The 25428-nt window shown below is 42.5% G+C and overlaps 3 protein-coding genes across 3 annotated transcripts in view; 2 read left to right on the top strand and 1 right to left on the bottom strand.

Moving 5' to 3' along the window:
* The first annotated feature begins 3382 nt into the window (after positions 1-3382).
* On the top strand, positions 3383-12395 carry LOC135496930 (mucin-2-like). The gene is made up of 6 exons (XM_064786527.1): positions 3383-4316; positions 4586-5122; positions 7323-7808; positions 8078-8614; positions 9496-9571; positions 11151-12395. The coding sequence occupies exons 1-6, from the start codon at positions 4208-4210 to the stop codon at positions 11287-11289; spliced, it is 1884 nt and encodes a 627-aa protein (XP_064642597.1). The 5' UTR covers positions 3383-4207; the 3' UTR covers positions 11290-12395.
* A 2866-nt stretch (positions 12396-15261) lies between these two features.
* Positions 15262-20793, bottom strand: LOC135496983 (uncharacterized). The gene is made up of 5 exons (XM_064786595.1): positions 20420-20793; positions 19968-20031; positions 18548-18613; positions 17057-17298; positions 15262-16544 (listed from the first exon to the last, which is right to left on the bottom strand). The coding sequence occupies exons 1-5, from the start codon at positions 20549-20551 to the stop codon at positions 16287-16289; spliced, it is 762 nt and encodes a 253-aa protein (XP_064642665.1). The 5' UTR covers positions 20552-20793; the 3' UTR covers positions 15262-16286.
* Positions 20016-25428, top strand: part of LOC135496980 (DNA damage-binding protein 2-like) — a 46155-nt gene continuing 40742 nt past the window's right edge. Inside the window, exon 1 of the mRNA XM_064786591.1 lies at positions 20016-20232. The gene's annotated coding sequence lies outside the window, so the exon portion shown is untranslated. The remainder of the gene's footprint in view (positions 20233-25428) is intronic.

Raw genomic sequence — 25428 nt, 5'->3', positions numbered from 1 at the left:
GTCTGGGTATAAAAGGCTAATCGCGACCCCAGTTCTCCAACTGATTAGGTTGCTTCCAGGCCTCCGACAGTCATAATTAAATTATCCCAAATAACTTTGTCAATAGACTGTGGAACCTCTTCATAAGTGTCAGTCATGTCTATGAATATCTAATGAACATCATACTCAAAGCTCGAATCCTGTCTTGCAGCCAATAGCAGGGAAATTCAATTATTAGGGGGTTTCCTTTCAATATTTTGAATGTGAGTGACAGCTACTAGCCTGACGTATAAGCCCGCCTCCACTAGCCTATACGAATCAGGATGCTGCACTGAGCACTCCAACATTTTGCTGGCTGCCAGGAAAACTTCAAAGCCGTGCAATTTAGGTTATCACAGTGGGTACTTGAGTTTGCTAGATAAGCTGTCGGCATCAATTAGTGAACTCAAGCAGTTGATTCAATGCAGACGGGTGCTTTACCAAATGATTGGAAAATTGCCAACGTTGTACCAAGAAGGGTGACAAGCACTTGGTTTCAAATTATAGACCTGTGTCTCTCTTATCTGTGGTTTCTAAAGTAATGGAGCGTTGCATTTATAACAGTATTTATCCAGATCTAAGTCCATTAATCTATAAAGGTCAGCATGGTTTTTGTAACAGGCGTTCCACCACCACTCAACTAGTTCAATTTCAGCATAGACTGGGCCAGGTTTTAGACAGTGGGGGTCAGACTGATGTTATTTACCTAGATTTCGACAAGGCGTTCGATTCCGTCCCCCACTGCCTCTTATTACATAAGATTCGTTCATTTGGAATATGCGGACGTCTCCTGACTTGGTTAACATCTTACCTTACTAACAGAAAGCAAAGAGTTATAGTCAATGGCTCGGAGTCGTCACTCCCAGATGTATTGTCAGGTGTGCCTCAGGGGTCCATTTTGGGCTCACTACTGTTCTTATTGTATATAAATGATATTGCTGATGTTGTTAGTGATGTTACACCCATGGATCTTTTTGCCGATGATTCCAAAATGAGTAGGGTGATAAGGTCTGAAACCGACTGTTTTCAGCTTCAATCTGACCTCGATAAAGTGCACGGTTGGAGTAGGCAATTGGGCATGACGTTTAGCCCAAACAAATGTATGGTCATGAGTGTCACGCGGAAGTTAAATCCGATTCACTTTTTCTATAACATAAATGACTTTGCATTATCAAGGGTTGATAAATTTAAGGATCTTGGTATTGTCTTTTCTTCGGACCTGTCATGGTCATCTCATGTCGATGGTATCGTAAGCAGTGCCAGTAGAATGTGGGGTATGATAAGGCGTGTATGTGGGCGTTCGTCGGACGTAAATTTGAATATTATGTTATACAAATCATTAGTGCGTAGTCGCCTTGAATATGGCACGGAGGTATTTGACACACATGTGCGGCGTGATCTGGAAAGCGTGGAACGTGTTCAGCGGAGAGTGACCCGTCACATTTTCGGCCCAGACATTCCTTATGTTGAACGTTTGCGAGCGTTGTCTCTGCTGCCCCTGTCGTACCGTCGCGAAATTAAGGACTTGGTTTTCATGCACAATTCTTTTTATAATCGTCTGGATTTTGATGCACGTGTTTTTATAACCCCGGCTCTTAAAAGGGGTGACGGTTTACGACTGGGGCAGCCGAGATTCCACTCGGAAGCGTTCGGTGCGTCTTTCTGGGTTCGGACACCCAAACTTTGGAACAGTCTCCCGGCTCAAATACGTATTTTTAAAAAGAACACTTTTAAACCTTCAATAAATGCTTTATATGTCAACAGGTTGGATCGTCTAGATGTTGATGACATGTGCACCTTCGTCACTTTCTGCTGTTGTGCAAAATGTCGGCCTACCTAGTTGGTGCGCATGCCGCCTGCATCCCGACGATCCCTGCTTTTCTCCAGGTGCCATATAATAGGTCTCGACCTACATGGTTACCTGTGTAGTACATGTACATTTTATCATGTTGTATATTGGTTGTAAATGTCTTGTTATGTTAATTTTAATATTGTACATGTATTTTACACGAATGAATTAAATTTAAATTTATTTCCTCGGGGAGGATAATTCTTGAGTGTGGGGAATTGGTTTAGATATATTTTGTGTATCCTGTCTGAAATACTAAATGTATTGATATTCTGAAGTTTTAGAATTTTTTAATTGTTTATAACCTTTGACATTGAAATCATTGAAATCACAGCCCTTTCATAGCCTCTGGTAAATTTGCACAGCAATACAGCTTTAAGAAAAAATAGGGATTAAAAACCCTGCCCATAAAGTTAAATGATAGTTCCATTACGAAAACAATTTGACACATAGATACAGATTATTCCCATTTGTGTCCCATGTATGGGGTCTTGTCTGAATTGGGATACCACGCTCTCACAAGGTCAATAACACAGTTGGGCATGATGTCCCGATGATGGCCGTATGTCACAAACCTTCTTCCCCTTCCACGTCTAAGTTTTAAGGCTTTGGTTTTTTTGTCTAGGTACCTTGGAATTTTCTTAAGGCTGATTTTCGTGAGGCAGAATTGACGTCACTTGGTTCCGCGTTATCCGTTTCCCACCACATCTGTAGGTTCGATTCGTCCGTGATGCATGGACTGCAATAACAATGACCACATTCAACCTGATTGTGGTCCTGCTCGATATGGAAAGCAGCATCAGCATTTTCCTGAACGCCATCATCGCTGTTAGTGTCTGTGGCTGCAACAATGTTCATCTCACTGACTATCATGAACTCAAGGATAATTTGTTCTTCTTCCTCCGTCACTATTATATTGAGAATACGTGTGAGTAGTATATAACAAACACATTTTAAATGCAAACGCAACGGAAAATGGAAACTCAACGAAAAATAGCGCTTGCATTTAAAATGTGTTTGTTTAAAATCACCAAGAAATCATCAGCAAACGGCTTATGACAAGGAATGTTGGGATCCCTGCGATATATTTTTTGTAACCGTGTTCGTATCTTCCTTAGGAAGGATGCTACTCTCCCTGCCTACTGCTCTTTTGCATGTTGGGCATTTTATCTTTTTTAAGTTTCAGAATACTACAGCAGAAAGGACTGCTTTGAATATAACCAGGTAAGCCTCCGAAAGAAACGCTCAGTAAAGTCAGCAAACGCAATAACGAGTTGGCCCATTTGGCATATCTCCATCTTGTATATTGGAAACGCGTTGGTCTTAAAGCGAACGAAGCTAACGACGCAGTTTGTTGGTCTGTGATCCATCAATATTTGATGTTAACGACCGTATCATTACTTGTTATTCCGGAACTGGTAATTATGAAGTCGTTTTTTTCCGTTCAAGAGTTTCAATTTACCTGAAAACAAGAGAATGGTATTTCCTGTTTTTATACCTGTATCTTATATTTTTGCACTCTCGCCAAGTCCCTAGGTAGACCCCGGGATTCAAATTATGACCTTTGACGAGAGGTTTTAGGCGCTCTGAACCAATGATGGTCGGTGTTTTTCGCGACGTCACAGAATGATCTCCTGTGACCGTAGGTCAAGATTTATCATCAACGATCCAAGAGCCCATTTCACTCGATGCGGCTAACGACGCTAGACGTTCAGGAGGATCGACTATCTTTTTTCCGCACTTTCAAAGTTGGAATAATTTTTACCCTTGGCTTAAATCTGGCTGGATGTGATGATCCAGATGTAGTTGTTTTCGAAGAACTGATATAAAGGCAGCGACATGGATCTGTGGATTATTGGACGAGATAAACGAAATTTGGTAGGTCTTTACGTTTCTCTCTCATGAAAAGTGTCTAATTTTTCTATTTCCAAATGATGATTACCAATAAGCGGGAAACATGTTTAAATGTCTCAAAAGAACATCTACCACATGGAACCAATTCATTGTTAAACATATTTAAAAATGGCAACACTCACTGTTAATTGCTCTCCGCACTTATTATAACTGATCTCGTACACGCACGGAAATGAGTCTTGTTTCGAGTAGTATGTTTTTAGTAACTGGGGCAATGACACAACCATTAGTCCATCCGTAGAATGTAAAAACGTTACAAGCACTCCTGGTCATTTGGTCACCGTGAACCCAACAGAGTTGAGTGAAAATTCTACAGATATCTCGGAAAATACAACCACTGCATCGTACAATGTGACGGATGTTTCCACAAGTACGACCAACGAGGCGACATCTGCCGCTCAAACTGCAAACTCCGCGACCACTCCCATGGATGAAACTACCTCCAGGGCGGTGGATGGAGACGGAGCGACGACTACTTCAGCCAACACAACTGATGATGATATACAAACAGCAATCCCGCCCGAAAGAGATCATGGTAAGGTATCACTTTGGGCGCACTCTTCGTGGCATAGGTTATGAGGTTTGACTAAACAAGTTACACTGTTGTAATGTTCTTGACTGTTCCCTGTATTTCAGTGTTTCCACACAATGTGCAGCTATGATTTTTGGATGGAGTGAAATAATCCCTCTTTCAGGGTTCCCGGGAGATTACACTTGGCCTAAGGTTGCGATTATATAGAGTTCACGTTTTCACATTTGACGTGTCACTCTTTACTTTTCATGCGTGTTTTCTTCATCTTATAGGCAGCCCCGCACCCGGAGCCAATTTCAGCACTGACAGTGATTTGTTACCACGTCACACAGCAGATGGCGCGAACGTCAGCTGGACGCGAAACAACACCGGCTTTCCCACCGCAGATGTGGGAGGGGAGGAGAGTGCGTTTGGAACTGGTCCAAACACAACAACACTTGGAGAAGCGTGGAACATAACAGAGCCTCCTTTTGAATTCGAATGGGGCAATGACACAACCATTAGTCCATCCGTAGAAAGTAAAAACGTTACAAGCACTCCTGGTCATTTGGTCACCGTGACCCCAACAGAGTTGAGTGAAAATTCTACAGATATCTCGGAAAATACAACCACTGCATCGTACAATGTGACGGATGTTTCCACAAGTACGACCAACGAGGCGACATCTGCCGCTCAAACTGCAAACCCCGCGACCACTCCCATGGATGAAACTACCTCCAGGGCGGTGGATGGAGACGGAGCGACGACTACTTCAGCCAACACAACTGATGATGATATACAAACAGCAATCCCGCCCGAAAGAGATCATGGTAAGGTATCACTTTGGGCGCACTCTCCGTGGCATAGGTTACGAGGTTTAACTAAACAAGTTACACTGTTGTAATGTTCTTGGCTGTTCCCTGTATTTCAGTGTTTCCACACAATGTGCAGCTATGATTTTTGGATAGAGTGAAATAATCCCTCTTTCAGGGTTCCCAGGAGATAACACTGGACCTAAGGTTGCGATTATATAGAGTTCACGTTTTCACATGTGACGTGTCACTGTTCACTTTTCATGCATGGCATAAAGAACGAACAAGTCATTTCCATAGAGCGGGCTGCTACATACGATCATTATGACACTTCACACATACTTCGTGTTTTCAAGCCTGAGTCAGTCAACTCATGACAAGTGAATCATGACAAGTGACAACATGAACCCTATATAACTTCGGCCTAATGCGGATTTCTCAAGAAGAGATTGACGGATTGAATTGAAGCAAACGCCAGCTTTTCGTTAGTAAAAATCTATATCTGAAATTGTGTACCAAAAAAGTGATGATCCGATAATATATGAATGATTACTATACAATTATCCGAAGAAAACGCTCCAATTACGTAATTCTTAGTGATATCTTTATGTTTATTCCCTCATGCTAACACGTCATGAGTAAACCAACATGGTGCGGTTAAGCTTACTTTTCCACGGTGCCCAATCGAGAAAACTCGTTTTTGGTCAAAAGGTCTAGGCTACGAGATGTAGAATAGACATCCTCCCATGCAAGTTGAATAAGCAGAATTCGTTCATAATTTGACTCTTTTCTGTGTGTCTGAATAACATCATGATTTGAAAGGTTCAGCACAAGTTATACAGAAATGCAGGAAATGGTGAACTAATTTGCGATAAAATTACCAAGAACATAAATTATAACGATTCAGGCTTATATACATGTACTACACGCAGTGCATTTCGTGTGTATTTGACAATGCATCTTTCGTAATGTGATCAGAAGTAAAATGCACATGCAGGCTTCAGGGAGAGAATTCGAGATTCCAGAAATCGTCTGCTGAACTATATATAATACAGGAAATAGGCTCCAAGAAGGAGAGTGATGTGACTCATTATTTAAGTAGGAATATGATGACGAAAAAAAACATGAGTTTATCATAACTTCCTTATTTGAACTTATTTCGAAGTTAAGTCGCATTTGCTGAGGAATGGCTACGGAAGGATACTGTTTGAGAATGGAATCTGACAAACAGGCATGATTGGGCTGGGCTATTTTACCACAATATACTTCTTTTTATCACGGATACTTAAAAGGCCGATTCAGAGCAGTTGGTGACTTCAATTTGAGTTCTTCTTTCGTGTTGAGGCATAACTCTGAGAAAATCTTGATAATGCTGTTGTATTTAACGTTTTGGATATGCTGCTACAACATTGTGCAACAAACAGATCTACAGGTGTCTGCTGGTAGGTAATCTATGAATCTGTCGTTCAATGTTTGGGCCAACACAAAATATTCTGCACTACGGAGAGTTTTTCAATTGAACAGAAAAGCCGTAAGAGGTTTTTCGGAAGGCCGTGGCTATTCGTACCGTGACAGGGCCGGCTGGCCTGGCTGGAAGTCAAGGACCCTACCCACACCCGGAGCCAGGAGTAAAGGCACTTCCAACACTCGTCACAAACAAACACAACCTCAATCATGAATTAGGCCTACTTTCCTTACCCACCATCACCCATGTCACCACGGTGCGATCTATTTATTCACTCCGTATTATTCGCACCATCACGGTACGGTACCTTTCACCGTAACGGTGTTTCTGACGGTGCGAATGAGACCGGAAACAATGGCCCCATGCACCGTGGCGGTTCGAATAGCCAGTTCCTTTTCGGAATCTCAAAAACCGTGGTGAAAACTTCTGAGGGTGCATATTTGTGTTGGCTAAAATACCTTAGAAGTTATTCAAAACCAAATTTGTGATCGTTCAGTGGATATCAAATTCCACCAAGGAAACTTTCTACCTCGGGTTGGGGGTCTTTTTAGCTCCAACCTACCGTCTAAACTTAAGTCATACAGGATCTAAAAACCTTTGGCTGTTTTTCTTTTCGCTGAGGTGCATTTTTCTGTTGGCTGAAAGACCTTTAGAGCTCAATATCTGGTGTATATTTATGTCATTGTGGTATTTCAGCGTGTCACCATGACAGGTCAGTCACCAGTCCCATGTTTTTGTTTTCTTCACCTATAGGCAGCCCCGCACCGGGATCCAATTTCAGCAATGACAGTGATTTGATACCGCGTCCCACAGCAGATGGCGCGAACGTCAGCTGGACGCAAAACAACACCGGCTTTCCTACCGCAGATGTGGGAGGGGAGGAGAGTGCGTTTGGAACTGGTCCAAACACAACAACACTTGGAGAAGCATGGAACATAACAGAGCCTCCTTTTGAATTCGAATGGGGCAATGACACAACCATTAGTCCATCCGTAGAAAGTAAAAACGTTACAAGCACTCCTGGTCATTCGGTCACCGAGACCCCAACAGAGTTGAGTGAAAATTCTACGACCAGTACGACCAACGAGGCGACATCTGCCGCTCAAACTGCGAATCCCGCGACCACGTCCATGGATGAAACTACCTCCAGGCCGGTTGATGGAGGCGGAACGACGACTACTTCAGCCAACACAACTGATGATGATATACAAACAGCAATCCCGCCCGAAAGAGATCATGGTAAGGTATCACTTTGGGCGCACTCTCCGTGGCATAGGTTACGAGGTTTGACTAAACAAGTTACACTGTTGTAATGTTCTTGGCTGTTCCCTGTATTTCAGTGTTTCCACACAATGTGCAGCTATGATTTTTGGATAGAGTGAAATAATCCCTCTTTCAGGGTTCCCAGGAGATTACACTGGGCCTAAGGTTGCGATTATATAGAGTTCACGTTTTCACATGTGAAGTGTCACTGTTCACCTTTCATGAGTGTTTTCTTCATCTTATAGGCAGCCCCGCACCCGGAGCCGATTTCAGCACTGACAGTGATTTGATACCACGTCACACAGCAGATGGCGCGAACGTCAGCTGGACGCAAAACAACACCGGCTTTCCTACCCCAGATGTGGGAGGGGAGGAGAGTGCGCATGGAACTGGTCCAAACACAACAACACTTGGAGAAGCATGGAACATAACAGAGCCTCCTTTTGAATTCGAATGGGGCAATGACACAACCATTAGTCCATCCGTAGAAAGTAAAAACGTTACAAGCACTCCTGGTCATTTGGTCACCGTGACCCCAACAGAGTTGAGTGAAAATTCTACAGATATCTCGGAAAATACAACCACTGCATCGTACAATGTGACGGATGTTTCCACAAGTACGACCAACGCAGCGACATCTGCCGCTCAAACTGCAAACCCCGCGACCACTCCCATGGATGAAACTACCTCCAGGGCGTTGGATGGAGACGGAACGACGACTACTTCAGCCAACACAACTGATGATGATATACAAGCAGCAATCCCACCCGAAAGAGGTCATGGTAAGGTATCACTTTGAGCGCACTCTCCGTGGCATAGGTTACGAGGTTTGACTAAACAAGTTACACTGTTGTAATGTTCTTGGCTGTTCCCTGTATTTCAGTGTTTCCACACAATGTGCAGCTATGATTTTTGGATAGAGTGAAATAATCCCTCTTTCAGGGTTCCAAGGAGATTACACTGGGCCTAAGGTTGCGATTATATAGAGTTCACGTTTTCACATGTGACGTGTCACTGTTCACTTTTCATGCATGGCATGAAGAACAAACAAGTCATTTCCATAGAGCGGGCTGCTACATACGTTCATTATGACACTTCACACATACTTTGTGTTTTCAAGCCTGAGTCAGTTAACTCATGACAAGTGAATCATGACAAGTGACAACATGAACCCTATATAACTTCGGCCTAATGCGGATTTCTCAAGAAGAGATTGACGGATTGAATTGAAACAAATGCCAGCTTTTCGTTAGAAAAAATCAATGTCTTAAATTGTGTACCAAAAAAGTGATGATCCGATAATATATGAAAACGCTCCAATTACGTAATTCTCAGTGATATCTTTATGTTTATTCATTCATGCTATCACATCATGAGTAAACCAACATGATGCGGTTAAGCTTACTTCTCGATGGTGCCCAATCGAATGAATATCCCAGTTTACGAACCACAATTGACATAAGAAGCGTTTCTTAAACTAAATTTAGAGGGGTGGCATGCATTTCTTGCATCCCTAAATTTCACCAGTCACAAAAGATCCGGCTAATTTCGATCTATTGTTACTGGAAGTCTATTCCTCACGCAAAACATTCATACCAATAGGGCCCCGTGCTCCAAAGCACCTGCGGTCTGAAATTGCAGTTTTCTGAACATTTCTTTCCAGCGCTCCTTGTTATTGTTATAGCCGTCATCATCCCAGCGCTCCTCATCATCACAGTTGCAAGTATCATTATCGTTAGGTAAGTTGAAGCCCCCCCCCCCCCTGTACTCAGATTAACAGATAATATCCCAAACCTAAACAATAACGCGTGTATTACGTTCTACTCATCCCGGCACCAGTGGTTTTCAACGTACTCCGCCTCTCAATATATTGGAAACGAGGTAGGAGAATCAATGATCAAAGACCTAAATCTCAGGATGCGCTCTACTATATCCGGTTCAATTCAAATAGAACTGAGCCGGTGTACATATAGCATATGTGTTTTTTCTCTCCATATAATAGAGAGACCATGAATCTATACTATAATGCGCGTTGTGGCCGCTATTTAGGAGGCGATTTTTGTTTCAAAATTGGGCTTTGGAAATGCGTCGAATTCTTGCAACCTTTGGCTTCGTAGGTCTGGATCATATGTAAGAGTGTCACTGAGGGTGTCATACGTCGAATATCTTCGTGTTTTTAGAATAAATAACAACTTTTCAGAGAGCACGTCGACTGGAGAGCTCCGCTCATTCTCAAAAGCATACACAAACTTCACGCATATTCTCCCTGCCACATCAGTATTAGCTTCCAGCACGTATGTAGTGCTATACAACCTGGTCCATGGTGCAGGGTATTAGCAGGGAGATTAATTATTAGCCTGTTCTATTTTAGTTCTATTCGAGAAACACTGACCTGAGTGATAAGGCAAATTCTGGAGAGTGGCCTACCGGAACATGCAGTCAGGGTATCAATAAACAGTTATGCCAGGATGGACAAAATATGTACAGTGGCCAGCGCTTGCTCTTTGTTTTATTCTTTACTGACTGATGTTGTCAGTTTGAATTGCGTTCTGCATCTCTCCATGCGCCTGGCTTTGGTCCGACAGTGGCATTGGGTACGGGAGTGGGTAGGTGATATGCCTAATATGTGAGGGCCTTATTTGGAACAGGACCTGCTGTCACTGGTCTCAATGCATTGTGCAAAATAGCGTACTCCAATCAATCTATTGGGGGTTGCATGTAGATAGCAGCAATAAGTCCCTAAATGCAGTTAATTTCGTGTTTAACCTTTAATAAAACTTCAGTAACGTTAGAAATCTAATGTAGCTCAATCATCGTGCCCATTTAACTAATGTATATTATATTTCAACTTTGCCCGCTCCATGGGTATATGCTAGTAGGGGTAAACACAGAAAAACGTGTCAATCTATCTTTCTGCGTCCCCAAACAATGAGGTAGAACACTCGGAAACGGAAACACTCAAATACGTTACACCGGATACAGAGAATGAGGTCTACGCGCTATTGTCCAGATTTTATGTATTAGAAAGTGTGCTATTACTCTACTGATAAGCATCGTATTCCTGCATCATCAAAGATTACCCGAGACCGAATATGGACATGGTTCTGAACATTCATAATGTAAAAAAAGCAATTCGAGGCTGTTATTGGGGTGGACAACCTCAAAGAATGTCTAGCTTTCCAGTTTATCTTTCCGATGGTCGTGGCTCGGGCCCACCCCAACGCGAAATCATAACGGTTTTAACCACGGTGGTGTAAAAACTTTTGTAATGTCGCTTATTAACCAATTGATCATCTAATATTATCTTTTTAATTTCAGGCGGCGAGTTAAGAGCACGTACTCGGTTCAGGATGCGGTGGTTGATAGTCAGATGAGGGTCATCAGGTCCAACAAGGACGATGCAGACTGGGAGTTACAGATGAGGACCCAGTCCTATTATGGCCGCACAGATCCTTAACTCTTAAGGGACTGGGAGTTACAGATGAGAGCCCAGTCCTATTATGGCCGCACAGATCCTAAACTCTTAAGGGACTGGGAGTTACAGATGAGATCCTAGTCCTATTATGGCCGCACAGATCCTTGACTCCTTAGGGACTTGGAGTTACAGATGAGGACCCAGTCCTATTATGGCCGCACAGATCCTTAACTCGTAAGGGACTGGGAGTTACAGATGAGGACCCAGTCCTATTATGGCCGCACAGATCCTTAACTCGTAAGGGACTGGGAGTTACAGATGAGGACCCAGTCCTATTATGGCCGCACAGATCCTTAACTCTTAAGGGACTGGGAGTTACATATGAGGACCCAGTCCTATTATGGCCGCACATATCCTTAACTCTTAAGGGACTGGGAGTTACAGATGAGGGCCCATTCCTATGTTTTATGTTTCCAGTTTTATGTTGAATTGAATCTGTAATGTAATGTACCATATCGATAAATTGTGTAATTCGTGAATAGAACAGACTGTGGTCAAAGGGTCACACCGTGGGACTCTTGTATTAGTATGTACAAAATATGCATAGATCATGTGGAAAAGTTGCACTGAAGACAACCAATGGTAAAAGAGGACCTGTGTGCATAATAGCATTCCGCGAAGTTACTATTTATAGCTCACAAGGTCATTTGCATAAGATATTGATGACGTTTTAGTCACGTGACAGTCGGACATCGACACTTATTTCTACGCATTTGAGCTTATTTCAAAGTCAATTATCTTTGACCCTGCATTGTTTTTAGCATGAATGATACCATAGAGTCAGAGAGAGAAATATTCAGAACAATCATGTAGTATTTCCAACACTCGGACATGTGCCAGATTGAATCTAACTGCCCTTGTTAGAAAGCCTGAATCCATTACGAAACCGCATGTTTGTCCGACATTGCCTGTACTTCAGCGATGGGGAAATAGAGGGCAGGAGCTGCAGTGACGTCATCTTCGCGGAATGCTATTGTAGGCCTATAGTCGATATAACACACGTAATAATCACCCGGAGTCAAATATCCATTCGGAAGTTGATACATACTCGATTTACAATCATGTACAACAAACACTAGAAATGATCAGCTGTCGTTTTTTAGAGTCTGTTGCGAGTTCAGTACTTGTATGACTGTGTATATATCGGTGACAGTCGATGTTCATTCTGTTAACATACACAGACGGATAAACTGGCGGCGGGCGATCTTAATACGGCGATAACAGGCCGGCATCAGTTGATCATCGACTATCGTGAAGTGCGCTTGCGGCGGCAGCATTGAATTCACATGAGGCTGACAAAATGTGCTAACCACTTGTAGTGGGAATGGTCCGGCCGTACTAGCGTTACGGGCACAAAACACTACGGTGACTGTCGGCTACGGAACCTTGTTAATTCCTCGGCGTTTTTCCGTCCGCAGTTACGCTACCAGGGAACTACACAGTCAAAGTGTTCACACTGTATTACAAGACCACTAATTTAAGAAGTCATAGGGACTGTTTTCGCCAATCATATAGCTTATGTATCATTTATTCATTTGTGAAAATGTCATGCCAATGTCTCCAGAAGAATGAGTTTAAATCCACCGTGAAAGATATTCCGTATACAACTTGGCGTCATGACGGAACGTCGAAAGCTGGCGTAGACGAGGAAGTGCTTTAATACTCCAACACTGCACAAGTTTACACTGGCTTCTATTCTTGGCTCGAATCACAGGCACATGGAAATAAGACCTCAATAGCCCCCCTTATCGACTGACAAACAACCCCCCCCCAGCCCTCCAGGCTGGAGGGGGGGGGGGGGTTGTTTTTGTATTTGCGTGTGTGGTCATTGGGGGTGTTTGCCAGTCGATTGGGGGGGGGGGGGGTTATTGGGCTCTTATTTCAACGTGCCATTGCTCGGATGAGTCAAAATCCTCTCGCGGGTATATGGCACTATTTTGCGCTATTGTCCCGACATAAAGATCTAAACTCAATCCGCAGTCTCCTACCGATACCGGGACTCATACCAATCTCGACACTGGAGGTGCTGATTTCGTTCCTCGTAACGCCACAAGTAAAATTTATTCGAAAGACTCTGGCACAAGTAAGCTGCTACCATCTTGGAAAGTAGTACCACGGATAGAGAACAGGAAAGAATTTTTCGATTTGCAAAGAGGCTATCGCGTCACCACTTAGCCCACAAAAATGATAGCTGCCCCACGCGGCATTTATAGTTCCCAATAAAATCACCTTAAACACATCAGAAAGTGTCAGGTTTTGTTAATTATTGAGAAGATAAACCGTTTTATGAAATAAAGTGGCACTCAGGCTGAATAAGACTTACCCTTACCAGTTTGAACTGGTGAAGCAGTATATGATGTAGGGTTATCAAAGATGCCGATATCCAAGATGGCGGCATTTTATCAATTGCAGTGTCTGAAATTTGCTCTGCTCTTATGATAACTATACGCACTATTTTTTTAGATTTGGGACATAATACAGTGTGAAACAATCCCGGATTCTATCCATATGGAGGTTAACGCTTCAATTGTTTTACCCGGTCCAACTCCACTTTATGGAGCCGTGAAATGCCTTTCGGGCTACACACTGAGTTCGTTAACCAGCTTCATCGACTATTTTTCATTTATTCTTCAAGTTCCGTTGATGTTCATCGTTACACCACTTGGCCTTGCTGGCAACTGCTTAGCATTCAAAGTCCTCGGTCGAGAGACGCCGTTGACATCAACTTGCATTTTTCTCCGAGCTTTGGCTGCAACAGACAGCACTGTCTTGATCACAGAATTTCTTCGCAACACCATGCGACGATATCACAGATATGTCGACTAGCTTAATGATTACATGGAGTTTTTTAATGTAGCGTATCCGTATATTAAGACCATTAAGTCGTTTGCCAAGACTGCGTCCATTTACATTACAGTGTGTGTCGGGGTGGAACGATTCATAGCTGTGTGTCGCCCCTTGAGTGCGTCTTCGCTTTGCACCAAGAGGAACGCGTATATTGCTTTAGGCTGTATCTTCGGCGGTGCCCTTGCGTACCGTTTCCCCATTCCCTTTGGCTACACTATCGACTATCGTAACGACCCCTGTGTTGGAAGAACGAGGCCCTTGTATACCTATACAGAACTATACGACCATCCCATTTATTATTTTGGTTACATAAATATCCTTGCAATATTGGTGAAGTTGGTTGTTCCCTGCTCAATTCTGGTATACATCACAATCTCTGTGATAAAAACCCTGAACCACACCAAATTCAACTCGTTGAAAAAGTCAGAAAACTGAAGCAGAGGACGAAATACGGCCACAATTCGTGTGGTGGCAGTGGTGATTGTGAATATCATACTGGAGACTCCGGGCAGTGTATATGATGTACTGGGCATCATCGAAAGATTTTCACCTCTGTACACCTCCGACATCGTCTACGCATCCCTAAAGTATCTTGGTGCTTTTATGGTCGATTTAAATTGCTTTGTTAACTTTTTGATTTACTGCGCAACTGGAAGACAGTTCAATAGAGGTTTGATGGAGCTGTTCGGTTTTGGTAACGACAAAAGCAGACGACAAGTTTAGAGAATAACACCAGAATGAAACAGGGCAATGTTCGACCTCCTGATTATTAGGCCCGAAGCTCTATCTACTGTAACCTGGGATCCCGACCCCACTCTTGCTGCGGTAGGCCAGGTTATAAAAATCTTTACCACAATACGTATGTGAACTTTTCTGAAAACATAACGAAAATTTTTATCTGCAAAATTTATTTCAGATAAAGACCGTGTCCTTTTCTTTTTGACCCTCAAGCCTTGGATCCACTCCGCCGACCCCGCGGATGCCGTAACACCAATCAGGGGAGACTCTGATAGTTCAGAATGTATCCTTGTTGACTCCTAAGTGGTGCAGAAATCAGAACTGCGTGACTACACAGTGCCTGCCAAGTTAGTAAGAGAAAAGAATGTATCGTAGTAGTGAGGTTATTCTTTATTTTTCTAAGTGACTACAGTTGATATGGTTAACAATAATGCATACAGTGTATTTTGATTCTTTACAACAATGAAAGAAAAGTCATTCTTATGTAATATGATACACTAAAGTGTGTAATTGACCAGGTGATTTTTGCAGCTACTTTCTATCCAAGCATTTTAACTCCAACTTCACTGATATAAGACCTGTTGATCAATTACAATAATCAAATGGAAATAAATGTTAAGTAGGAATATGACGTCATGAGCATCGGACGACTTCAAGTGTTGTCTAAATTGTCTGTTGTCTAGGTGTTGTTCGAATCAACATTTTGAATGGCATCGAATGGTCACAAAGAAAATGTCCATGGTTCCGAACCGGTGTAACATCTGTGGTTGTTCCCCATGTGTCAGTGTTTCCAAACAATAGGCAGCTAGAGAGACCACGAATTTTCAATAGGGGGGATACACAGAAAAACTTGTCAATCTATTTTTGAGCGTTCCCAAACAATGAGGGGAAACACTCATACACGGGAAACACTCACATATATTACACCTGCCTTAGGTCAGTGAAACTGGAGTATATATCTGTGTTGTACATCATAATAACAAGGACTGAAGAACATATAATAAAGGACAGTTTGCAAAACTGTATGTCATTAATTAAAAATTTATAAGCTCCGCCTATTCAAAAGTCCCACAATAGGTTCCAACCTTCAAAATGTCCGATGGCAATTCGTTGCAATTACCCCCCCCCCCCCCGGCCTAAAAAAGGTTTAAAAGAAAGAACGATTCCTTGTTCTTATATGTTCTTCGAGATGATTCCTAACCAGTGCAGAAGTTTGAAATACCCTGGATTGTCTGGGATCAATTGATTCTATTATTCGCTTTAAGCTAAAGCTATTGACACTCTTGGCCTCAATATAACCATACCATCATCCGTCAGATTACAATAGTGCCGGACACGCCTTCCAGGGGGACATTTTCTACTTCTACACCGGCATCACCATAACCTGTGTGATACTATTTCGTGCAAACGACGCATGTTAGTTCATAATTGTTCACATACGGCTTACACGGCAGTGAACCGCATTGACCTTGAACATGGTACATCGATGCGCCACCCTCACTCTTGGCGCCACCTTCGCTACCAGATTCAGGGGCGTTGTCCACGCATGCGAACTCTGTCCTTCCCTTGTTGCCGTGGCCCTCAGACATCAGATATCCCCAGTACTCCATGGTCCAACCGGGAACACATTCTTTCGTGCCAGGTATCATGATCTGAAACGACGGACATAGGGAAGTTGTTAATTAGTAAAGTATGTCTCCTTTGTCCAAATAACATAGGGACATAACGTGTGATTGAACACCATTCTCAGCAGCAAGCAATTTTGATAATTGTGAGACGAACGAGTCATTTATTGTCACAGGCTAATGAAAAAGGACCCTACTTTTGACTTAATGCAGTTGAAGAATGGCCCGAATTCAAGATTAAAAGGACGCAATGGGCCTGTATTGTCAAATTAAGTGATATAATGAGATGGGACCTGCGTCTTGAAAGCTTTTCTGGAAAATCAGGTCCCCTACTGACTGAAAATCTTAGTGTCGTCGAACTTGGAAAATCTTAGACCGGGGTTATTTTGGCGGCCTAAATGTACCCCTTACTTCACAAATCTGCTTTTACAAAAAGAAGATAGATGTGGGCGGCTTATAAGTCTTTGAGATGAATAACAGGATTGTAATTTTCGTCGTTTTGTAAATATTTGAAGCATATTCGACGGTCAGAAAGTTACCTTGGCCGGTCTTGTACTTTGACAAACTGCGCACTTTACGTCCGAGTCCTGCAAGGCGTTTGGTTTAGCGTTAGCTGTGTTGAATATACTCCCAGTGGTTCCAATCAGTTCAAGTTCCACTCCGTAAATATACCCAGCAGTATCTCCAGCGGCTGTGTAAGTGGCATATTTTGGTTTGTCAGTCAGACAGACGTAGCCAGCACCACCACCGGTGAAAGTGGAGTGTTCACCCCCGGCATAGCCTACAAATGAGATACCATGAAATAGAAATTTGCTTTCATTGTATGACCAAAACATGCATTGAAGAAATGGAAAACTTACATACTCCAACACACGGGTCCCTCTATTGTCAGATTCGGATTAAGCTCTTCTTCGGCCCCACAGCTGGCACGAAGTAAATGTGTATCAACTTGTACATCCGTCGACCAATTGATTAGCAATTCAAAATGGGTCCAGACCTATCAATTAGACGCGAGTATGTTTATAACTATCAAGTACATATTTGGAGAGGTATTGAAAAAATATTTGCTGTGGCAAGTCTACAGATATAAAGAAATTATTTGATAAAAAAATTTTGAATTTTGCTAATTTGGCAATAGGGTGCTTTGAGATTTTTCCGCCAGTTGTCTGAAAAGAGTGGAAATATCAATGTCTGTCCAATTTGTCGATTATCAAAAATAATTTCCGTGGTCAACTACCAGTTTACTTTTCACCATTTACTTGCCCGACTGCCCGGAATATCATATCAAAATTTCAGATTCACAACCCCACGCAGTATTTGATGCGTCGCGGTCAAACATTGACAATTGAACTGCTAAAAGTCTTAAAAAATCAATAGTGGTCTTGCCTCTGGCTCTGGGAATAGAGGTTGAATGTGTAGACCATGCATCGCCCCACGCATGCGGAGGCCGCCACTGGCACTGTTTTAAAATAATATGGCGCCTCATACTGTGACCGGGAGATATTTCAGGACTTTAGTAAATTAATGGTAGTATCAAACATTGTGGCAGAGAGTGTAGAAACTGCCTTTGGTCCTTAGAACTCATCAATGTAATGTATATGAGACATTTTGTAAAAGCATTTAAACATAGCGGTCGGGTATATATCAAGAGTTCCAGCGAAGTTAATAAATCTACCTTCTTGGTTCTTGGTCCTTTGCTTCAATCCGTCACTGCTTTTTCTGGAGAATTCAACGGCGGATTTGGACTAAAATTCGATTCGATTCACTTCAGGATTCGAGTGTGAGTTCAGAGTTCCGCAGGATTCCCTTGATACTCAAGAAGGTTGGCCAGTGTGCAACACCAGGTAGGGTGGCCCTATCGAAACCCTTTGCAAAGTCTTGGATAACGTATGGTGAATGCTTCCAAGTTAGGGTGGTAAGCTGGCAAGGTAGGGTGGGCCGCCGCCCTGTCAAAAGGGCTTGTAGAGAACACTAGGAGTTGCGAGTGAAGCCCGCTAATAATGCGAGTTTCCCTTTAAGCTCTTACTTACCAGAGTACACAAGTTCAGCATCAGCTGGGCATGTTGTTCTACCCCACCGGATGTAGGTGGCGCCACCTGTAACATAATAAACAATTCCTTAAAGTCTCTGTCAAGTAACAGGTGTCGCTACCTGTGCTTTTATAATGAAACCTGTTGGAGCTGGTATAATCCCGGAATTTAGGTGCTAGTAGTTATCACAATAGCGTGATCCGGTCTAGAAAATCTCCAGTCACGCATGCACCTGTGATAAACATCTAGCTTGAAGCCATTTTTCAGTCGATTTGCACACTTCACACGCTCGTATTAAACTTTCCCCCAGATTTAATCGGCGAGGAACGCTTTCACAACCAAATAAATTCATCCAAGCCTGTCAAACCATGAAATTTTCGTTGTGCTGTACGTTGCACGTCCAAAGTCCGCACGCGATATTCGCCGGCGAAATTCACCCTACAGTATTTCGCCTGCGAAATCTGTCCGAAAAATCGACCGGCGAATGTGAGGCGATAATATGAAATCGCCAGTATGTCAGATGCGAAATTCGCCCACAATCGCGCCTATTCTTCGATTTCGCCCCAAAAATCGCTCCAGGCGATAATGGAGCGATTTTACGAAATTGGTGGCTCTTGCATGCTTATCCGATTTTCCAAACGATTTTGCAACGACTTTCGCCTTGTAAAATGTTTTATCGGCGGAAAAATGCAGTCACGTGATGTAAACAAATCGGGTCATACTAAACAGCGTCCACCAGGTTTAAACACATATATACATTAAAGCCATCAAAGTAAAATCTAATGGTCATAAACGAAATAAGCATGAAATTTTCAGGAAATGTGTTTTTTATGGTGTACGTATTACGTTTTGGCCACAAAATTTAATTTTGATGACTTTATACCCGACTTTAAACCTGGTGAACGCTGGTGGGCGCTGGTGGACGCTATTTAGGATGACCGGATACTACAACGATCTTGATTGGTTGGCTGAGTCTCGGAAACATAAGCCTAACTATGATTAGCTATATGATTCGGTATATTCCGCCACAATCCTTCGGAATACATACCATAATACTAAGAACCTCAAACCTCTGTGCCAAATTTGTGTAGCTCCTCGTGGATAGATGTGATGTATATGATGACTGGAGTCAGGTTGACCGGGAATTCCAGTTTGTGTTTTTGTTCGGTCTGCTAGCAGCTGATGTGGGAATTCGCATATTAAAACACATGTAATATTCGCTTCGTTCCGATGGTTGGTGAGAGCGAATTAGCCGCGATTATTTTCATTCAGTTTGAATTTTCGCCTGATCATGATAGAATCGCCGAAGCAGGGAGCGATTTGGAGGCGAATGAGTGGCGAATTTTCGCCCCGATTCGCGTGCTGACTTTGGACGTAGGTCCAGAATTTTTTAGAACGATATGCAATCCTACAAACTTACCAAGACTGGACGATGAACTGGAACCGCCTGACTCTCGCTTCTGTCTTCCAAGGCCTAGAACATCCTGCAACATAATTTATAACTGTTTTACACGATTTTACAAATGACGGCGAGCCCACACGGGCCTTGCTCATAACATATCGGACCGTGGCAAAAATTATGAAAAAGGGATATCATCGAGGGGAATTGTTTGATATTTGCAATGGAATATAGTTGATTCTTAAACATCAAAAGATTGTCTATCGAGACAAAATGTCAAAGCTTGGTAAGTTTTTCAACTTTCTTGAAATAGCGATTAAACATTTGGTGACATGGTAATAATCGTGGGAGCAACATAAAATGCGGAATGGTTGGCCACAAACTGGCACGGTGAGGATGGGCAATGCAATCAATAGCCTCATCTTTAAATGATTATTTCCTCGAAGATTAGAAAGAGATGAGTTGAAACTTACTGCCAACTTCACGTTATCCTTCTTCAGAATATGATTCTGATTGACACTGAGCAATGCTAGCCAGCCGAACATGGCAAATATTGCTCCACCGACCAGGACGTTTTTGCAGATCCCGACTTTTCTGGACGTCATCTTGAACGGCTGCGCGATTAACGGAACACAGGATTGAAATACGGCGAGGGTGGCAAATGACGTGCGAACCTCTTCCCCTCAGAACCTAGCTTCACAAATGATATGTTTCGCCAGTTGATTCGATATTTCGTTCTCTGACAACCAGTAATAAACAAACTGAACGTGATTTAAAGACCGAGTCTGGGTATAAAAGGCTAATCACCTGTCACGACCCCAGTTCTCCAAATAACTAGGTTGCTACCAGGCCTCCGACAGTCATAATTAAACTATCCCAAATAACTTTGTCAATAGACTGTGGAACCTCTTCACAAGTGTCAGTCATGTCTCTGAATATCTAATGAACATCATACTCAAAGCTCGAATCCTGTCTTGCAGCCAATAGGGAAATTCAATTTTTAGGGGGTTTCCTTTCAATATTTTGAATGTGAGTGACAGCTACTAGCCTGACGTATAAGCCCGCCTCCACTAGCCTAGAACGAATCAGGATGCTGCACTGAGCACTCCAACATTTTGCTGGCTGCCAGGAAAACTTCAAAGCCGTGCAATTTAGGTTATCACAGTGGGTACTTGAGTTTGCTAGATAAGCTGTCGGCATCAATTAGTGAACTCAAGCAGTTGATTCAATGCAGACGGGTGCTTTACCAAATGATTGGAAAATTGCCAACGTTGTACCAAGAAGGGTGACAAGCACTTGGTTTCAAATTATAGACCTGTGACTCTCTTATCTGTGGTTTCTAAAGTAATGGAGCGTTGCATTTATAACATTATTTATCCAGATCTAAAGGTCAGCATGGTTTTTGTAAGCGTTCCACCACCACTCAACTAGTTCAATTTCAGCATAGACTGGGCCAGGTTTTAGACAGTGGGGGTCAGACTGATGTCATTTACCTAGATTTCGACAAGGCGTTCGATTCCGTCCCCCACTGCCTCTTATTACATAAGATTCGTTCATTTGGAATATGCGGACGTCTCCTGACTTGGTTAACATCTTACCTTACTAACAGAAAGCAAAGAGTTATAGTCAATGGCTCGGAGTCGTCACTCCCAGATGTATTGTCAGGTGTGCCTCAGGGATCCATTTTGGGCTCACTACTGTTCTTATTGTGTATAAATGATATTGCTGATGTTGTTAGTGATGTTACACCCATGGATCTTTTTGCCGATGATTCCAAAATGAGTAGGGTGATAAGGTCTGAAACCGACTGTTTTCAGCTTCAATCTGACCTCGATAAAGTGCACGGTTGGAGTAGGCAATTGGGCATGACGTTTAGCCCAAACAAATGTATGGTCATGAGTGTCACGCGGAAGTTAAATCCGATTCACTTTTTCTATAACATAAATGGCTTTGCATTATCAAGGGTTGATAAATTTAAGGATCTTGGTATTGTCTTTTCTTCGAACCTGTCATGGTCATTTCATGTCGATGGTATCGTGAGCAGTGCCAGTAGAATGTGGGGTATGATAAGGCGTGTATGTGGGCGTTCGTCGGACGTAAATTTGAATATTATGTTATACAAATCACTAGTGCGTAGTCGCCTTGAATATGGCGCGGAGGTATTTGACACACATGTGCGGCGTGATCTGGAAAGCGTGGAACGTGTTCAGCGGAGAGTGACCCGTCACATTTTAGGCCCAGACATTCCTTATGTTGAACGTTTGCGAGCGTTGTCTCTGCTGCCCCTGTCGTACCGTCGCGAAATTAAGGACTTGGTTTTCATGCACAATTCTTTTTATAATCGTCTGGATTTTGATGCACGTGTTTTTATAACCCCGGCTCTTAAAAGGGGTGACGGTTTACGACTGGGGCAGCCGAGATTCCACTCGGAAGCGTTCGGTGCGTCTTTCTGGGTTCGGACACCCAAACTTTGGAACAGTCTCCCGGCTCAAATACGTATTTTAAAAAAGAACACTTTTAAACCTTCAATAAATGCTTTATATGTCAACAGGTTGGATAATCTGGATGTTGATGACATGTGCACCTTCGTCACTTTCTGCCGCTGTGCAAAATGTCGGCCTACCTAGTTGGTGCGCATGCCGCCTGCATCCCGACGATCCCTGCTTTTCTCCAGGTGCCATATAATAGGTCTCGACCTACATGGTTACCTGTGTAGTACATGTACATTTTATCATGTTGTATATTGGTTGTAAATGTCTTGTTATGTTAATTTTAATATTGTACATGTATTTTACACGAATGAATTAAATTTAAATTTATTTCCTCGGAGAGGATACTTCTTGAGTGTGGGGAATTGGTTTAGATATATTTTGTGTATCCTGTCTGAAATACTAAATGAATTGATATTCTGAAGTTTTATAATTTTTTTAATTGTTTATAACCTTTGACATTGAAATCATTGAAATCACAGCCCTTTCATAGCCTCTGGTAAATTTGCACAGCAATACAGCTTTAAGAAAAAATAGGGATTAAAAACCCTGCCCATAAAGTTAAATGATAGTTCCATTACGAAAACAATTTGACACATAGATACAGATTATTCCCATTTGTGTCCCATGTATGGGGTCTTGTCTGAATTGGGATACCACCCTCTCACAAGGTCAATAACACAGTTGGGCATGATGTCCCGATGATGGCCGTATGTCACAAACCTTCTTCCCCTTCCACGTCTAAGTTTTAAGGCTTTGGTTTTTTTGTCTTGGTACCTTGGATCATTCCAAACATTTCGATGTAGCATCATTGTCCAAAATTTTCTGAAGGCTGATTTTCGTAAGGCAGAATTGACGTCACTTGGTTCCGCGTTATCCGTTTCCCACCACATCTGTCGGTTCGATTCGTCCGTGATGCATGGACTGCAGTAACAATGACCTCGATATGGAAAGCAGCATCAGCATTTTCCTGAACGCCATCATCGCTGTTAGTGTCTGTGGCTGCTACAATGTTCATCTCACTGACTATCATGAACTCAAGGATAATTTGTTCTTCTTCCTCCGTCACTATTATATTGAGAATACGTGTGAGTAGTATATAACAAACACATTTTAAATGCAAACGCAACGGAAAATGGAAACTCAACGAAAAATAGCGTTTGCATTTAAAATGTGTTTGTTTAAAATCACCAAGAAATCATCAGCAAACGACTTATGACAAGGAATGTTGGGATCCCTGCGATATTTTTTTTTGTAATCGTGTTCGTATCTTCCTTAGGAAGGATGCTACTCTCCCTGCCTACTGCTCTTTTGCATGTTGGGCATTTTATCTTTTTTAAGTTTCAGAATACTACAGCAAGGAAAGGACTGCTTTGAATATGAGCAGGTAAGCCTCCGAAAGAAACGCTCAGTAAAGTCAGCAAACGCAATAACGAGTTGGCCCATTTGGCATATTTCCATCTTGTATATTGGAAACGCGTTGGTCTTAAAGCGAACGAAGCTAGCGACGCAGTTTGTTGGTCTGTGATCCATCAATATTTGATGTTAACGACCGTATCATTACTTGTTATTCCGGAACTGGTAATTATGAAGTCGTTTTTTTCCGTTCAAGAGTTTCAATTTACCTGAAAACAAAAGAATGTTATTTGCTTTTTTTATACTCTGTATCTTATATTTTTGCACTCTCGCCAAGTCCCTAGGTAGAACCCGGGATTCAAATTATGACCTTTGACAAGAGGTTTTAGGCGCTCTGAACCAATGATGGTCGGTGTTTTTCGCGACGTCACAGAATGATCTCCTGTGACCGTAGGTCAAGATGTATCATCAACGCCCAAAGAGCCCATTTCACTCTAGACGTTCAGGAGGATCCACTATCTTTTTTCCGCACTTTCAAAGTTGGAATAATTTTTACCCTTGGCTTAAATCTGGCTGGATGTGATGATCCAAATGTATTTGTTTTCGAAGAACTGATATAAAGGCAGCGACATGGATCTGTGGATTATTGGACGAGATAAACGAAATTTGGTAGGTCTTTACGTTTCTCTCTCATGAAAAGTGTCTAATTTTTCTATTTCCAAATGATGATTACCAATAAGCGGGAAACATGTTTAAATGTCTCAAAAGAACATCTACCACATGGAACCAATTCATTGTTAAACATATTTAAAAATGGCAACACTCACTGTTAATTGCTCTCCGCACTTATTATAACTGATCTAGTACACGCACGGAAATGAGTCTTGTTTCGAGTAGTACGTTTTTAGTAACTGGGGCAATGACACAACCATTAGTCCATCCGTAGAAAGTGAAAACGTTACAAGCACTCCTGGTCATTCGGTCACCGTGACCCCAACAGAGTTGAGTGAAAATTCTACAGATATCTCGGAAAATACAACCACTGCATCGTACAATGTGACGGATGTTTCCGCAAGTACGACCAACGCGGCGACATCTGCCGCTCAAACTGCAAACCCCGCGACCACTCCCATGGATGAAACTACCTCCAGGGCGGTGGATGGAGACGGAACGACGACTACTTCAGCCAACACAACTGATGATGATATACAAACAGCAATCCCGCCCGAAAGAGATCATGGTAAGGTATCACTTTGGGCGCACTCTCCGTGGCATAGGTTACGAGGTTTGACTAAACAAGTTACACTGTTGTAATGTTCTTGGCTGTTCCCTGTATTTCAGTGTTTCTACACAATGTGCAGCTATGATTTTTGGATAGAGTGAAATAATCCCTCTTTCAGGGTTCCCAGGAGATTACACTGGGCCTAAGGTTGCGATTATATAGAGTTCACGTTTTCACATGTGAAGTGTCACTGTTCACCTTTCATGAGTGTTTTCTTCATCTTATAGGCAGCCCCGCACCCGGAGCCAATTTCAGCACTGACAGTGATTTGATACAACGTCACACAGCAGATGGCGCGAACGTCAGCTGGACGCGAAACAACACCGGCTTTCCTACCCCAGATGTGGGAGGGGAG

This window comes from Lineus longissimus, chromosome 12 (assembly GCF_910592395.1).
Source record: "Lineus longissimus chromosome 12, tnLinLong1.2, whole genome shotgun sequence".
Taxonomy (NCBI): Eukaryota; Metazoa; Nemertea; class Pilidiophora; order Heteronemertea; family Lineidae; genus Lineus; species Lineus longissimus.
This window is presented reverse-complemented; position numbering and strand designations above follow the sequence as displayed.

Bases quoted from the DNA above. Each gene is read 5' to 3' on its own strand.
- LOC135496930 (XM_064786527.1), top strand. From the start codon at position 4,208: ATGGATGAAACTACCTCCAGGGCGGTGGATGGAGACGGAGCGACGACT. The intron at 7,809-8,077 runs GTAAGGTATCAC...TTCATCTTATAG, and splicing joins CCCGCCCGAAAGAGATCATG to GCAGCCCCGCACCCGGAGCC. The intron at 9,572-11,150 runs GTAAGTTGAAGC...TTTTAATTTCAG, and splicing joins GCAAGTATCATTATCGTTAG to GCGGCGAGTTAAGAGCACGT.
- LOC135496983 (XM_064786595.1), bottom strand. From the start codon at position 20,551: ATGACGTCCAGAAAAGTCGGGATCTGCAAAAACGTCCTGGTCGGTGGA. The intron at 17,299-18,547 runs GTAAGTAAGAGC...TCTCATTTGTAG, and splicing joins TGCTGAACTTGTGTACTCTG to GCTATGCCGGGGGTGAACAC. The intron at 16,545-17,056 runs GTAACTTTCTGA...CCGTCGTTTCAG, and splicing joins AAAGTACAAGACCGGCCAAG to ATCATGATACCTGGCACGAA.